This window comes from Acanthaster planci, linkage group LG15, assembly GCF_054643075.1.
Source record: "Acanthaster planci isolate LZ-2023a linkage group LG15, COTS_SCS, whole genome shotgun sequence".
NCBI lineage: Eukaryota > Metazoa > Echinodermata > Asteroidea > Valvatida > Acanthasteridae > Acanthaster > Acanthaster planci.
Window position 1 is genome coordinate 4,472,553 of NC_141791.1, and position 14,785 is coordinate 4,487,337.

Consider the following 14,785-nt stretch of genomic DNA (forward strand, 5'->3'; position numbering starts at 1 on the left):
TGACTTGCTGGATCTAACTCCTGGTATTGTATAATTTAAATATCCTACTCTTTGAGGTGTTTAAATTAGAGCTTTAGTGTGTTTACGCCAGTCAGTGAATTCTGCACGACCAGGGGGACGACTTCACTAAACTTATCTTAACTCATGATCAATCGTTGACTCTGATGCATCGCAGCATTACGATCAAGCAAAACACAATTGATCGTATAAATTATTAGTGAAATCGGCCCCTGGGGCTTAGTGGAGGAATACGCGCATAGCCCATGGAGTGGAGGTTTCAGTGAGCCAGTTTGATATTCCGACAGCGCATGTCCAATACGAGGCTACTTGGGAACAGCTACGCTCTCCCGATAGTCTGTCCCTTTATGCGTAGCCATACGCCGACTCACTCTCGCTCCGTTCCCCGAAAGACCTTGGGTTTTTAAAATACCCAGTTGGCTTATTCCCCTGCAATAAACGCAAAAGTATTGTTCTTGTATATACACAACACTGACATATAATGAATATAATAAATAATGAAAATTATGAGTACTGCAGTTTCCCTTTCCTTTTCTAAAATTTCAAGTATCTTCGGCCTTTAAGATTCATTTAGTATACGAGTCAATTTTGGCCACATCCACTTTGTGTGAAAGAAAACTTTTGAACCAAATAGAAACTTGTAACGATTTTTGAATATTTTGCTGAAACGAAAATGTTGATTTTGTTACATTTGTTTTAATTGATTCACAGACCTAGGGAGGCAGACAATTTGAGCCTTTATTTTTCCCCAGTGTTTTGGGTAAGTCAAAATAATGATGGGATTAGCCTATGATGAGTTTAGGAATTTAGGAAAAACAAAGCACAGGCCCAAACTTTGCAACCACGGTCTGTAATTCTGTTAAACCCTTTCACCTCTGTGCACAAGCCAATTTAAATTGAAAAAGAACATCTGTGCTCAGTCATGCAGAGCGGCGGCTGATAATTGATGTGATGATAAACAAAACAAGAAAAATTGGTCTATCGGAACATGATAACGGATTTCTGGAAAGTAATAAAACTTTTATTTTGTTGGCAATTTTCTAAATGTGTACTTTTTTGAAACACCCTGTGTTATCACCCCTATACCTTTTAAGTCACTGACTATGCGCACCCTTAGCCTGCACCGTCGACACCGCACTTAGGCCTACCGGTGTTACGATCTCACCTGGGATGGAGGCTGTGCTTAGTTTTCAGACATGTGACAAGAAATCTCCGCCCATGGCTGGGACAGCCTTGGACTTTGGCCCTAAAAGAGCCGGGTTAATTTGGCCCCTCTCATATACAGCCCCCCCCCCCTAAAAAAGGCTGTACCCCGCTCGGTTTTTCGAAACTTGGCAGGCATGTACAAACTCCTTATCACAACAAATGTGAAATCTTAAGTTCATGGCTAAAGACGTGCTAGCCCGCGTGCGTTGATTCCCACAGTATACAGTCAACTTCTCTGTATTCCATGTGACAGGACTGGAGATGACGGGAGAGCTTGGCCAGGGGTACATCGCAGTAAAAGCGGAAGTGTTTTTTTTTTTGTCCCATTTCCTGTAGCCAACCTCATTACTGGTCTCCATTACAATCACACCACAGTTCTCACGAACGTCAGATGTGTCATCATTTGATGCAGTAGGCCTACTGCTGAAACTGGTGGACAGCTCAGCCATACAGTTCAAACTTCTCCGCTTACGTCGGATGGCGGGTCAGCTATCAAGAAATTATACCCGAAATTGATTTCATTACATTATTTAGGGTTGACAGGGGACAGGTATCTTCTGCTTCATACTGCGCAAACATGTACCTTTGGAGGGTTCTAAATCTGGCTTGAAAGACATCCGCCAAACCAAATGTCATTTTAAACATAATTTTAAGCACCAGATAATGACTAAATGAAAGTCTTTACACTGGAAAAATGGGCTGCTTTAATCTTTAAAACTGGATTATGTGATCGAAATGTTCGAACTGCATCTCCCTATTCCACTGGCACATTCACTCTAACAGCAGTCTAAGATTTACGTTAGCCCATCACCAGCATGGTAGGGCTGGTAGGGTATCAGGACATCTCTTACCCGGAACAATTCGTACCTGGTAATAAAAAATGCAATTTGCTTCCAGATAATGACGTCAGCGATGGAAAGAAAAATGAGCCCTCTCACTTGCCTGAGGTTTCTACGTCATTCGTCTTCGACACCGTCCCTCATACAGAATTAAAACATCAATTTACAAGGAAAACATCCTCTTATTCTGAAGTGAGTGAACAATGAAGGTCAGCGTAAAAATCCGTGCTGCTTTCATCAACTGAAAGAATATCGAGTTTATTAATGAAAGAAAGGAGTGACTTAATTAACCATGAAGCCTGTTGCTAAACTCCAACATTGCAGCAGCCAAACGTTCTTAATATACACGTAAGTGCCTTTAAAAACGCCTTTAGGGTCCTGTATCACCCAATGCCCACGTGACCAACACTCCCCCAGATTCCCGAGAATAGTCGAACTATTCCGAACTGATCCTGTCCATATTGAGTTCCGTTTAACATCTACACTTTTGCTTTAATGCTCCTCAAAATTGTAAAAATTGTCACAGAGATTAAAATGAATAAAGTTATAGCCAAATGAGTAAAGGGAGAAGAAAAAGACCATTCGGAGGGTATCGGTAATATTCGGGCATTTCCGGCCGCGTCTGTACCAAGAATTTTGTGAACTGGCCGGGTTATTTTGGTCGGAGTACTCCCCAATTACGAAGCAGAGCTTGGGTTGAGAAGATTGGAGCATGTTTTTGATAAATGGAAAGCATTGTTTTAATTGAACGTGTTTTAAAGCTAATGCCATTTGTTTTAATCGTATTTTAGAAATAAGGAATAAATTTTTCAAAAGCAGAAGGGAATTTTAAGGATCTAACACATTTTTTCCAGATTCGAATAAAGAGTGGATGAATTTTCACTTACGCAACGTATGTTCTAGATTCAAAGGAATTTTAAAAGCACGTAAATTTGTACAAGCCAAAATTTTTCAAGATTGGAACGTCTTTTTCAAGTACAAACTTTTTTCACATTGAAAAAAAAATTGTACAGAATAGACTGAACATATTTTGAAAATGGGAACATTTTTTCAGCGTAAAGCAGCTATTCGGTGCACGTATTTTACAAAAACTCTCATGCCATCCTAAGTAAATAAACAAATAAAAAGTAACTTGTGAAAACTTCGTAAAACAATCATGGAAAAATATGCTTAACTTTTTCAAAAAATATACTTAAAGCATTATGAGGATTTCGCAGAATACCTTCTGAAAGATCGAATACCTTTTATACGCGGCTCTGGATGCGTTCTCCATTCGGATACTTTCTCGGATCAGATGATTTCTCAATTCAAAGGATTTCTTAATTTTTCGACATTTAATTCATAAGCTGTTTCGTTGTAAAAAAAAAGTAACAAATTGTTCACATTGTGAAGTTTTTGTTCTATTTTTAAAGAATTTCAAACTTGAAAAAATAATTCAATCCTAGAGATTACGTTGTGTATATAAAAGTTCAATTGCTTTTTAAAAATTCAGTCGATTGGGAATCTGGAAAAAGAAGTGAGATCCTTAAGATTTTGTTCGGTTTTGAAAAATATATGTACTAAAATGATGACATTCGCTTAAAACACATTAAATTTAAAACTAAAATGCAACCCACTTAGGAATAAATTTCTAATTTTTTCACCCTTATTCTACTTTGTAGTGGATGGCTTACCCCGACCGGTATAATAAGGACAGTTCACAAAATTCTTGGTACAGACGAGGCCAGAAATGCCCGAATATTACCGATACCATCCAATTTTATTCTCCCTTTACTGATTTGGCTACTAATTTTATTCAGTTTCATCTTTGTAACAATTTGTACAATTTTGAGGAGAATTAAAGATAGAACTGTTTGAATTTAATAATTAAATTCAAACACTTTTTTGACTGTTTTTAACTGTTTGGATATACCCTGCATGGTTAAAAAAATGGAATAAAATAAAATAAAATAAAAATAAGTAATGTTACGCGGCCTTACTTGATCTTAGCTTGAAATGGCTAACATGAAGCTGTTACCAAGTGCTTGAAATAGGTTGTTTCCGTAAGTCATGGATGCAGCTTGGCGCCACTGACTAGTGGCTGAAGCCACTTCCTATAGGGTCTTGTGTGACTCTCAGCCGCAGCCAGTTCGATTAGGATACAACCATAATTTCATATATACTCCTTGATGAGTGAGAGCTTATAACTTTGTATCTGCGTGTAGCATGGCTTTGCAAACATTGTCAACTAGAACTGGTGTGCACGTGCATGTCTGAGGGACCGAAAACCAGGTAAGAAAGCATCGGGTATTTACCAAGCCCCTCTGGTCAGAATCGACCAGATAAAGTTGCTTAACCTTAAGGAATGCACGCCAACTGTACTTCTTTCGAATCTGCCCTAGGTTTGTGATTGTTTCTCAAATGATCAAGCACGCAAACCGCACGGCTCTAGTTGGCACTGCGTTGGGGGTCTGTCTGGCAATGACATCAACTCCTGGCACCCCAACTCACCCGAAAGGATGAGTTACATTCTCCAAAGTTTCAAGGAGTATGCTGGTACTAGTCTGTTGCTTTTTGATTGGCTAGTGTTCACTTCTTTAAGACTCATTTCAGTCTCCAGCTTCCACAGATACGATCATTAAAAGCATGTGAATTCAGGTTTGACCTTTTGGCATCCTCCCGGACCATTGCTTATAAATTCCCTAAATGTGGCCAGATACCCATTCTACGTTCACACCGAGCAGGGGCGTAAATCCCGGAGAATGGGAGCGTCTATGTCCCCTCCACTTTTTGACCAGGGCTGGGCGGGCTATTGAATCATTCCCCACTTTTTCGTGGTGAGAAAAATTAAAGCACATTGTAAAGAATAATTTTTCGGACTTCCCAACAACCAAAGCATAGTCAATAGCACTAAAAAAGACAACATTTAAAAAAAAATAATAAATATGCCGTTCTTTTGAAAGCTTCTGTATAAATCTGTATCCTGAACATCATCCCTTCTATATGACAGTGTCATATGGTGTCAGTTCCAACCCCCCCCCTGTTTTTCAAACATCAATGGCCGCAATAAGCATAACGGTGCCAGCTTTTCTTCCCTACCACAATACTGAGTATACGTGCCGGTTCATGAGTGTGTAAAGGGCACCTGTGACTGTGTTTGAAGCACCTTTGCACAGTCTGATGATCCCCGTCACTGCAGAAATTCAACAGCTTGCGAATTACGACTTAACGCATGCAATCGTACTGGCATAATAAGCCTATGCATTCTGTCATTGCTTTCACTTAGCCCTGAATGTTGCAGTACGTTAAACATTCATGTTTAGGTACACCTGTAGACACCATAGAGCCTGAAAGTAAAAGGTCACCCAGCAATCTTCTGGAACCCTCGCGCGGTCCAACTATGGAGCTGTCCTGTCGCGTTCGACAATTTTAGGGAGAATGATTTCTAACTGAAACCACTCAAGAAAACACTTATATTGGAATTTTCCGTTTGTCCTTGTCAAGTAATATTTTGAAAAAGTCACCTGGAGACGGGTAAAAAACGAATTTAACAACCTGTCAGTTCTGGTAATGTCATTTTAGGTCTCCTCGTTTATGAACGTTTGTTTCCATTCCCTGCGCTTACTTGAAAACGAGATTGTACAACGTTGCAAAAATTTATCTACCTGCAGGCAATGGGTTCTAGTCTACACTCAGTCGAGTTGACCTGGCGTACCGGTAGTTCTTGTCAGCAATCTTTCGTAAAATCAGATTTTTATGTGAGTTTATTTCCTTACAATTATCAAAATCCTCAAAATATTTTGCTCCATATTTGTTTTGGCTTTTCCCGAAGGACTGCCATACAGTTTAGTTCTGTAAATGTTCATTTGGGCACGATACGAGACTACCTAGATGCACTGTTCTTCGTGTATTTTAAATTTTTAATGGATAATTTTTCAGTTGGTATTCTTGCAAATATTTTATAAAAGATCTTTTTACATGCTGAGTTCTTAAGAAGTAACTGGAAAAATAATTATTACAAATTCTAAAATTTTTGCACATTATTTTCTTATCCAAGGATCAAGAAGAGTGTCACTAGGGTTAACTTTTAGGCTGGGGGTGTGTTTCGAAATCCTGTAGGTAACTTCTTAACTTGTAGATTCACATTTGCTGTGGTTACTGTGTCTTTTTAAGAGATGGACCTGGACATAAGCCTGAAGATTATTGGCCTCAGTGGCCTCGTGCAGAACACCAACTTTGTAATTTTCGGGATAGGCTTAGCTCTAGCAGCCATCCAACTGACGTCCGTCGCCCTCACAGTTGACCAGTCCGTGGAGCATTATTGTAAGCCGGCACCCAACTTCGTAGCCAATGAAACAGCACCTTCAATCATTAAAGACGGCCGCCTCGTACCCGATCGCTGTCAAATGTACGAAGTCCTGAATGGGACACTGACGGAGAACACAACGACTTGTCAACACGGATGGGAATACCCTGACTTCGAGAAATACGGAGAAACCAGCTTTGTGACTGACGTAGGTTTGGCAGTTACCAGTGTTCCGGTCGAAACCACTTTTAAGACCTTCACAGGACCACACAAGACCAGCACAAGACCTCCAGCCTGAATTCAAGCCACAAGCTATTCAAATGAAATGCAACAAAAGCATTCCTTTGTCATTGTTCACACTGTCACTTGTGACTGGTCTTGTGTCTGACTTGCTCATGGTCTCGCCTACAACACTGGCAGTGACGCTGCATAAGTTATTTGAAAATAAAGCTTTGCATGTTTTGAAACTTTTGGAATCTCCTGTCGCCTGAACACGAGATTTGTTAACGGTCAGTCAAATATTGTTTGTTTGTTTGTTTGTTGGGTTGTTGGGGTGTTGGGTTGTTTGTTTGTTTATTTGTTTGTTTTGCATGAATTGAAAAAAATGTAACCGTGGGGTAAAATGTTTTTCAAGGTATAGATAATGATATTCAAAAAGGGCCTTCAAAGTCTGACTGATATGGGTTTCAGAGTCTTGATTTTAAGCCTTAAAGGGTCTTTTATCTATCTTCAGGTGAATCTTGTTTGCAGTCGTGGCTATCTGGCAGGCTTACTCATGTCCATACACTTCGCTGGCGTGCTGGTGGGTGGTCTCCTCACTGGCCAGGCTGGAGACACGTTCGGTCGCCGTCCAGTCAGCATGGCCACGCTGCTCTTGATCAGCGTGCTGGGCACAGCCGTCAGCTTCACGTGGAGTCTGGAGCTCATGATGGTCCTGAGGTTCCTCTTAGGGGTGGCAATACCGGTGAGAACACTCGCTTGTGCCTTGTGGTTGAATACATCTTCGGTTGGCTACGTAACCCGCGTAGCAGCCGCCAGCCAATTGCCCATCGTTGCAAAGTAATCTTGGGCATCTTTAGGACGTTGAACACCTAGTGTTAGTAGAAAGTTTTATTCTTCAATCCTTACTTCACTCTTAATATTTCTTGAAATAAACATTTTTAAATCAAATATTCTATTCACAGGGAAACACTCTGGTTGGCTATGTCCTCGTGGTTGAGATGTGCACGCCCAAGAAGCGACTGCTTGGTCACGTGCTCATTCAGCATTTCTGGAGTTTCGGAGTAATGCTTGTCGCGCCGTTAGCCTACCTCATGCCCAACTGGCGTCGCTTCCAACTCGTCACGTCTCTAATGTGTCTGCCGGTCGTCTTAATCATGTGGTAATCAGGGGACTTCTGTGTTCAAAAACTCAGATTTTTCCAACGTTTGACCAGTTAATTGCAAACCAATCTCCACGATGATTATTCAGCGTCTTGGTAGGAACAATATCAACCGTAGGTAGGCAAGCATTGGCCAAAGTGCAACTTTTTTGGTGAATAATTATAGTCACTTGTGTCCAGATGAGCCCGATGTGTCTTTTTTATTTCTACAGAATTCAAACGCAGAAACGAATTGAACGCTTGAAACTTGCACTTTATGGTCTATTTGTTCCCAAGCTTCTTTACATACGAGTCACTCCGATGGCTTGTTCAGAAAGGCCGACCAGATAAGGCAGAGGCCATCCTACAAAGAATCGCAAAATCCAAGAACATCCAACACGATGGACCCTTCTTGGTGGACCGAGAGAGCCAGGACACGCCTGCCGTCTGCACCATAAAGCTGTTGGCTAAATCGGAGCCAGAACGGGAGAAAGACCACGGAGACTGCTCAGGTTCCCCGGTACAGGGAAGACGAACGCATGACGAGGCCGTGGATGACGAACGGGAAGGTCACCGCATCCAACCTTTCAGCACGGGAGAAGACGAGATTGACCAGATCGCGAAGACTAGTGGGCCTGCCAACGTCAAAAAGTATACCATCCTAGATCTCTTCAAGACCAGGGTCCTCATCAAACACACGTCCATCATTTTTGTTTGCTGGTAAGCGCCATCCCCGACTGCCGGGTCTTTCAACGACTATTTCTTTTTTATGCTTCTATAGTGGGAAGAAATAACTTACCATTCCAAGTTGTGTTGGTGTTGTTTTTTAATGCTGTTATTTGAAAACGTATCCATCTCTCCGGTTTTATTTCTATCAATTAGTCAAGGCTCTTGACATTGTCAATTAAGATGGCTGATGAAAGAAAAGGTCGGCATTATAAGCCTTTTGCGAGTTAAATGTGAATAAAATCTGTTCTTTAAATTCACATGAACATGGCAATTTGAATTCTCCATAGTAGAGACAGTGTTGCTATACCTCGTGATTCGGGACAAGCTTTTGCTTGGTTAGATAAGAGACGCCTTGCACCAATACAGTTTTCAATAGATAAGAAGGGCACAAATGAACCAGTCCATTCCACAGATGGTGGTCGCTATAAAAGCTTGCCCCGAATCACGAGGTATATATAGCAAAAGTGTAGAGTCCGTGGAATTCAAATTATGTTTATGTGCAATCAGATGACTCAGTGTACCACATGTCGTTCAAATGTAACTCGTAAAGGCTTATTTGCATTGACGTTTGGTTTTAGTCCGTCTTAATCTTTCACGACCGATGTCCCTCCATGACCACCAGAATTTATTTATCGATCATATATCAGGTTTGTTATGAATGCAACCTACTTCGGGTTCACCATCTATTCGACCAGTCTGAGTGGTAATAGGTACCTCAACTTCTTCTTGTTGGCTCTCGTCGAGGCACCGGTCTATGGTATCGATTTCTTCATTGTCAGGAGGTACGGCAAACCTCTGCTGCACGAGAATCGAATTAAAGTAAAATATTCATAATTTCAAAAGGAGTGTGGTTTGTGTATTTATCGTGAAAACTCGATTCCATTTAGGACACAATTGACAGGCTTTCTAGAGGTTTTGGAATTTTTGTCATTGACTTTCAAAACCAATTGCAATCATCAATGTGTACCAATATTTTCTTTCATTTTTTGCTTCAGATTTGGCCGGAAAAGGCCAGTCATCGCCTTTTTCTTCTCTGGAGCAATGGCGTGTCTGCTGATTGCTTTCCTCCCTATGAAAACAGGTAGTATTGTGCGCACGTTTTTTTTCCAGCAGCTTACGAATGGCAGTCTAATTTGTGAGTTTTTTGCGCTAACAAACTATACGCGACGGGGGATCATTTGTGCCCCTTTACCACAAAAATCATCAACTTCTTTGACTTTGCCTTGCTTATGTTATTCGAGGCAACTGAAAATGAGGCTGTAGGGGACTCGCTTGTCACTAAGGCAGTAAGCAAAAGGGATCTTTCCGTGGTTCCCGAGACAACCTTCGGGTTTGTGGAGGATTACATCAAAGCAGTTGAGAGCAACAGCAAAAAGTTTCAAGTATTTTTCAGCAACCTGCATTCATAATCTGAAGGGTAAGCGGTTTTTTGACGGGAGTATGGTGGGACAATTTGTTTACGGTCAGTTTGAAGGCTGTTTGTCATTCAGCGGGTTACATTTAATAACTGGGCTATTTCCTTTTGAAGTTCAGAATTCTCTAGATGGTAATTCGAAAATTACAGACGTCATTTCATCATGTTGGGCGCGATTGATCATGGAGGAAGGAAAAGACTGGAGCAATTGAACTGCACCAAAATGCAGTAACGTGTACGGTAATAAGTGCTCCAAGAAGTCGTTTCAAAGTCACAATTTACGTTGAAATGTGGCCCAGGCCCGTCACGTTTGATCTTAAGAATCTACTTTTCAAGTTTAGCAGAATCTTGTTCTTTGGAAATCGGTGGAAGCTAATGGTCTTTGTCCGTGATTGCCACAACAGGGCTCTGAACAATGTTTGCCGTGTTTGCCGACAGCGCGGGGTCCCCCTACAGCCTCTTTTTCAGTTCCGGTGCATAAAATTTGCATATAAATTAAGAAGGGCCTATTTGGTAGTCAGCATACTTTGAATCTTCAAGTCCCTCGATCGTACAATAAGCAATACATGATTGCTCTCGCAATATGGTTCGCAGTGTATATTTTTACATTTATACTGTCTAATAGTTTTTATCCTTTTTGTCATCATTGTCTAATATTTTTATGTTAGTTTCATTTGTACAGCGCTATTGAATTACTTTAATAAAGCTGGAGCTCCAGAAAATAATTAAATGTTAAATTACCTTCAGCCAGTGGACTGGATTTATCAGCCCTTCTGGTTGCCGTCGCGATGATAGGGAAATTCTACGCCAACGCTGCCTTTGAAGTCACACTGCTCATGAGTGCTGAGGTCTTCCCCACGGTGCTTCGGTAAGGACTGAGATCAGAGACAGTGCCTACCCAGGGGTGCAAATGAGGAAACAAGAAATATTTCAAAGCAGACAGGAAAACGCTGGGAAGTAATTCCAAAGTGGATGCAAACAAAACACCTAGTTTCACAGATGATTTATATCAATAAGAGCAACCCAGAAAGTCTTGATATTTCGATAGAGAAAATTGGTCCTATATGCCCCTCTTCACTGCAGTGGACCCTTCTTCCTCTCTCTTAATGGTGATTACAAGGTCATACCGTAAAGTGTCTAAATGCCCATCGTTCCTCTTTTGATAGGAACACTGCAACAGGTAGTTCATCCACTATCGGAAGGAGTAGCGCCATCATCGCACCGTTCATTGTGTATCTGGTAAGTGACAGCGGTATCACTTTGAATCATGCGATGACACAAGCCCATGCCGTTGGTTTTAAAATGTGCAGGCTGTTGTGGTCTTGAATATAGCTGGTGAATCCTCGGGCCATCAAGAAATAACAGGGTGAGCATGAGATCGTCTTTGCTATCACATTGACAATATGGGGTCTTTCACCATCTGTGTTACAAACCGTATTGATATATCGGTGTGGGAGGCCCTGGGCTTGGCACTTATACTGTATGGACGGCAAGACATTTAAATTGAAGGTCATGTACACTAAAGACAGAAGGGCGAATGAGCCTGTTTTATATTTCTAATTGGCACGGTCATTCGAGAACAAAAACGCGCTTGGGTGTCGGTGTATGGCGACGTTGATAGGGCAGATCTCGTGAGCGCGTTGGCCTGTTGCTGTTCGCGAATGACCAGAAGACTTCATTTTGGGCATGCGCTGTTAGAACATTCGCCGTTGGAACACAGAACTAGCTTTTGAAAAGCAAAATGAAACCACACAGCAACGTTTGTGTTCAAACAGGCTGTTTGGAATACTGTGCAATGAGAGGAAATAATGTACGAGATTGAATGAAATTTTGACCGAGCCAACTTCTTACCTCTCTGGTAACCGACCCCACTTTTTCTCTCACGACACAGAAAGAAGTCCGGAGCTTCTTGCCTATGGTTATCTTTGGGTGCCTGTCGCTGGTAGCCTCCGGGCTTGTGATCCTGCTCCCCGAGACAAAGAACAAACCACTACCGGAGACATACGACGACGCCTTCAAGTTGGTCGAGAGCCGTGAAGAAGACACAAAGCTGTGATTATTCAAACAATGTTTGTTTTATTCAACTCGTTTCAGTATGAGTACTGAACTGCCACGTCTTTTAAACTATATGCCTCCATAGTATGGCACCTGCGTGTAGCAGGTTATTAAAATAATTTCATTCTGAGCATTGTATATTTATTCGAGCAGACAGCAAACTAATTTATTAAGTTTAAAACGAGAAAAGGTTTTCATATAACTAATTTGAGGATTTAAAATACCTGGGACCTCTGGATAAAGCATATAAAGGATCCAGGAAATGCCTTTTTCTTAGAATCACTTTTTTTGTGTATCTCTGTACTCTTCTTCCATGTATGAAGGCTGTTTGACATCTTTTTTTTAATTTCGTGAATTGAAAGGTACACTTTTTTAAACATTTAAAATTGACCAAGCATTTCTCGACAAGTGACAAGCTATTGCTTCAATGTAAATCCAGGAAGACATGGTTCAAGTTGCATCTTTTTATGTTCAAATTGTGAAATCCAAATTTGTCATCTGGTAACATTTCTGTGAAAAGGATACTTGCTGGCTTCTTGCCATAAACGTACAAAGCAATAAACTGCCAAAGAAAATGAAACATACCATAGCAGTGCTTCAAAAATCTTAACATTTTCTTTGCAAAAATTGGTGCAACATTGAGATCCACTGCCTACGATGACATCATAGGTCTGCTCATGAATATACAAATGCACATTAGCATAAAACAAATATAGCTCCAAAATATGGGTTAAAATTGCAAAACAGAATTTTAAAATGAGGTTTATTAAAACCCAATGGTCCAATTTCAAGGGTTTTTAGTAAAAGTTATAAAAATATTTCTATTTCATGATTCCTTTTAAGCAAATATTTTCTCCGTATTTTTCAGTGTCAATACTGCTCTACTACGTTGTTGAATTTTACGACTAGGTTACAAGTCAAATTTTAAATGAACGAATGTAATGGTAACCACGCTCTTCAAAACCAGTTAGATTTCCTCCAGCGTGTCGAAGGCAAATGCATGTAGTATTCCAGTCATTTATTCACTGTTTTTCCAGGGATACAATGACAGAGAGGTCCCTCTGGTGTTGCATGTCGTATTGCATGTCGTGTTGCATTTCGTGTTATATGTCATACTGCTCCTGTGTACACGAAAATTGTAAAAATTATGCCACATCGCCCACCTTCGTCCAAATACTGTTATTATCATTCATCGTTGGCGTATATGGAAGTGAGCGACTGTGCCAGTTTTGACGTATTCTTGGATTTCATCGCTCAGAAATGCATGGGCAGGGAGTGACTGAAAGTCAAGTTACTTGCAAGCGTCCATTTTTTCACTTTGTCTTTATGTATTATGCTGCAAGCGGGGAAGAGCAAACAAAATTGTTTGCAGGAGAAGAGTTCGCACCTTGGATTTATTGTATGTTCCTTTGGAGAAAACATTCGAGCTTGAGGTTCACGGTTCCTTACAAAACATGTTGCAGGACACAACCTCGTGTCGGACATAATGGCTTAATTGCACTAAAAGGTACAATTATTGGGAACACAGGCACAAAAGATAAAACTCCGATCTCGATAACAGCCGATTTCATTACACGTACGCATTATTTGGCCTGGGCTTGTGTATTTGAAGACATACAAGCAAATTGCATCATGCCAACCCAATCGTAGTTGCGCCGTACTTCATGAAATTCGATGTGAGTTAATCCATAATTTACCATCGTTATTTTCATGATTGTACCATTGAAAGTTTAAGTGTTCAGAATTTACCAAGTTAGTTACGAATGGACATTTAAAACTTTACTGTACAGTCTTGGAGTCTTCTTCTATAATCATTATGTAACCTTTTATTTAGTGCAGACTGCCGGAGTGGCAATCCAGGAATATTTTCCTCATTGTTAGTTAATCTATATTAGGGGTTTAATTTAAGGAAAGGGCGTGACAGCAGCATTGTACTTTGAAAGTACGGTGGAAATCGCGTTAATTCTGGCTGACTATTTCTTTGTCAAGACGGGAACCATGCAGTTTTCTACCTTGGAACTGGTGTTCCGTGCAGACAGTGGCTGTATCCACCAGCGGCCTGTGTCTTCCACGTCGTCGTTCTGATGACTCCACGGGCCTCATTTTGTGTGGCAGATAGTTTATTCAACTGGCTGCCATTTTCATGACCGGTGACGGATACCGGCTGTGGTACTGGTGTCACCGCCTTCCTGGTTGTGGGGCTGGTTCCATCTTTCCGAATTTTCAGCGGGTCCGATGCTCGTCTCGCATAATGAGACTTTTTTATAAATTGAACTTTCGTTTCGTGTGTCCAGGCAGACTTCCTACATTCCCGTTTAAATCCACTGTGTGGCCAACTTCCTGCATTCCCGTTTGGATCCACTGTGTTGCCGACTTCCTGCATTCCCGTTTGGATCCACTGTGTTACCGCGTACCGAAGCTGCTGGTCAGGCAAGTTCTTGGAATTAATGTTAAATGTATAAGTTTGATTTAATGTGAAGATGTAAATGTAAATTGATCTGTCTATAACATGATTCTATTGAATTCGATTGCTTTGACATTTTGATTGCCTGTGATATTGAATAGTCGGAACTTCTAGATTTATAAATTTGAGAATCGTGTTTTGAGCCCGATTTATTTTGTAATAAATGTCACCGCTTTCTTTGCTAATACACACGCCTCGCCTTTATTGTGTAGACTTCACTAGAGACGTAACAGAGGATGTACAGATGATATCATAAGCCCTAAGCTATAGAGTCTGAAAGTAAACGGTCACACAGCGAGCTTCCGGAGCCCTGGCAAGGTCAACCTATGGGGGTTTTACACAAGGCCGTCCAATAACGTTAATATAATATTTTGAAGAATGATTCCAAACTGAAAACATCCGATTAAATACTCAG

The 14,785-nt window shown here is 40.8% G+C and overlaps 1 protein-coding gene across 4 annotated transcripts; it reads left to right on the top strand.

The window, feature by feature from the left end:
• Nucleotides 1-4,218: 4,218 nt before the first annotated feature.
• Nucleotides 4,219-14,557, top strand: LOC110985106 (organic cation transporter protein-like). 4 transcript variants are annotated; one of them, XM_087146901.1, is made up of 12 exons: nt 4,219-4,334; nt 5,714-5,800; nt 6,216-6,556; nt 7,082-7,312; nt 7,533-7,729; nt 8,006-8,428; nt 9,085-9,219; nt 9,433-9,518; nt 10,599-10,719; nt 11,018-11,090; nt 11,743-11,903; nt 14,201-14,557. In XM_087146901.1, exons 3-12 carry the CDS (start codon nt 6,218-6,220, stop codon nt 14,223-14,225), a joined length of 1,791 nt encoding a protein of 596 aa, XP_087003027.1. In that variant the 5' UTR covers nt 4,219-4,334; nt 5,714-5,800; nt 6,216-6,217; the 3' UTR covers nt 14,226-14,557. The 4 variants fall into 4 exon arrangements, with proteins under 4 accessions (XP_087003027.1, XP_087003028.1, XP_022101571.2 ...); XM_087146902.1 differs by having other exon boundaries at nt 5,714-5,782; XM_022245879.2 differs by lacking the exon at nt 14,201-14,557 and having other exon boundaries at nt 11,743-13,259.
• Nucleotides 14,558-14,785: the final 228 nt, after the last annotated feature.

Excerpts from the sequence above, each read along its gene's own strand:
- LOC110985106 (XM_087146901.1), top strand. The coding sequence starts at position 6,218 with ATGGACCTGGACATAAGCCTGAAGATTATTGGCCTCAGTGGCCTCGTG. Across the intron at positions 7,730-8,005 it reads CCGGTCGTCTTAATCATGTG|CTTCTTTACATACGAGTCAC; the intron begins GTAATCAGGGGA and ends TTTGTTCCCAAG. Across the intron at positions 11,904-14,200 it reads CGTGAAGAAGACACAAAGCT|GCAGACTTCCTACATTCCCG; the intron begins GTGATTATTCAA and ends TCGTGTGTCCAG.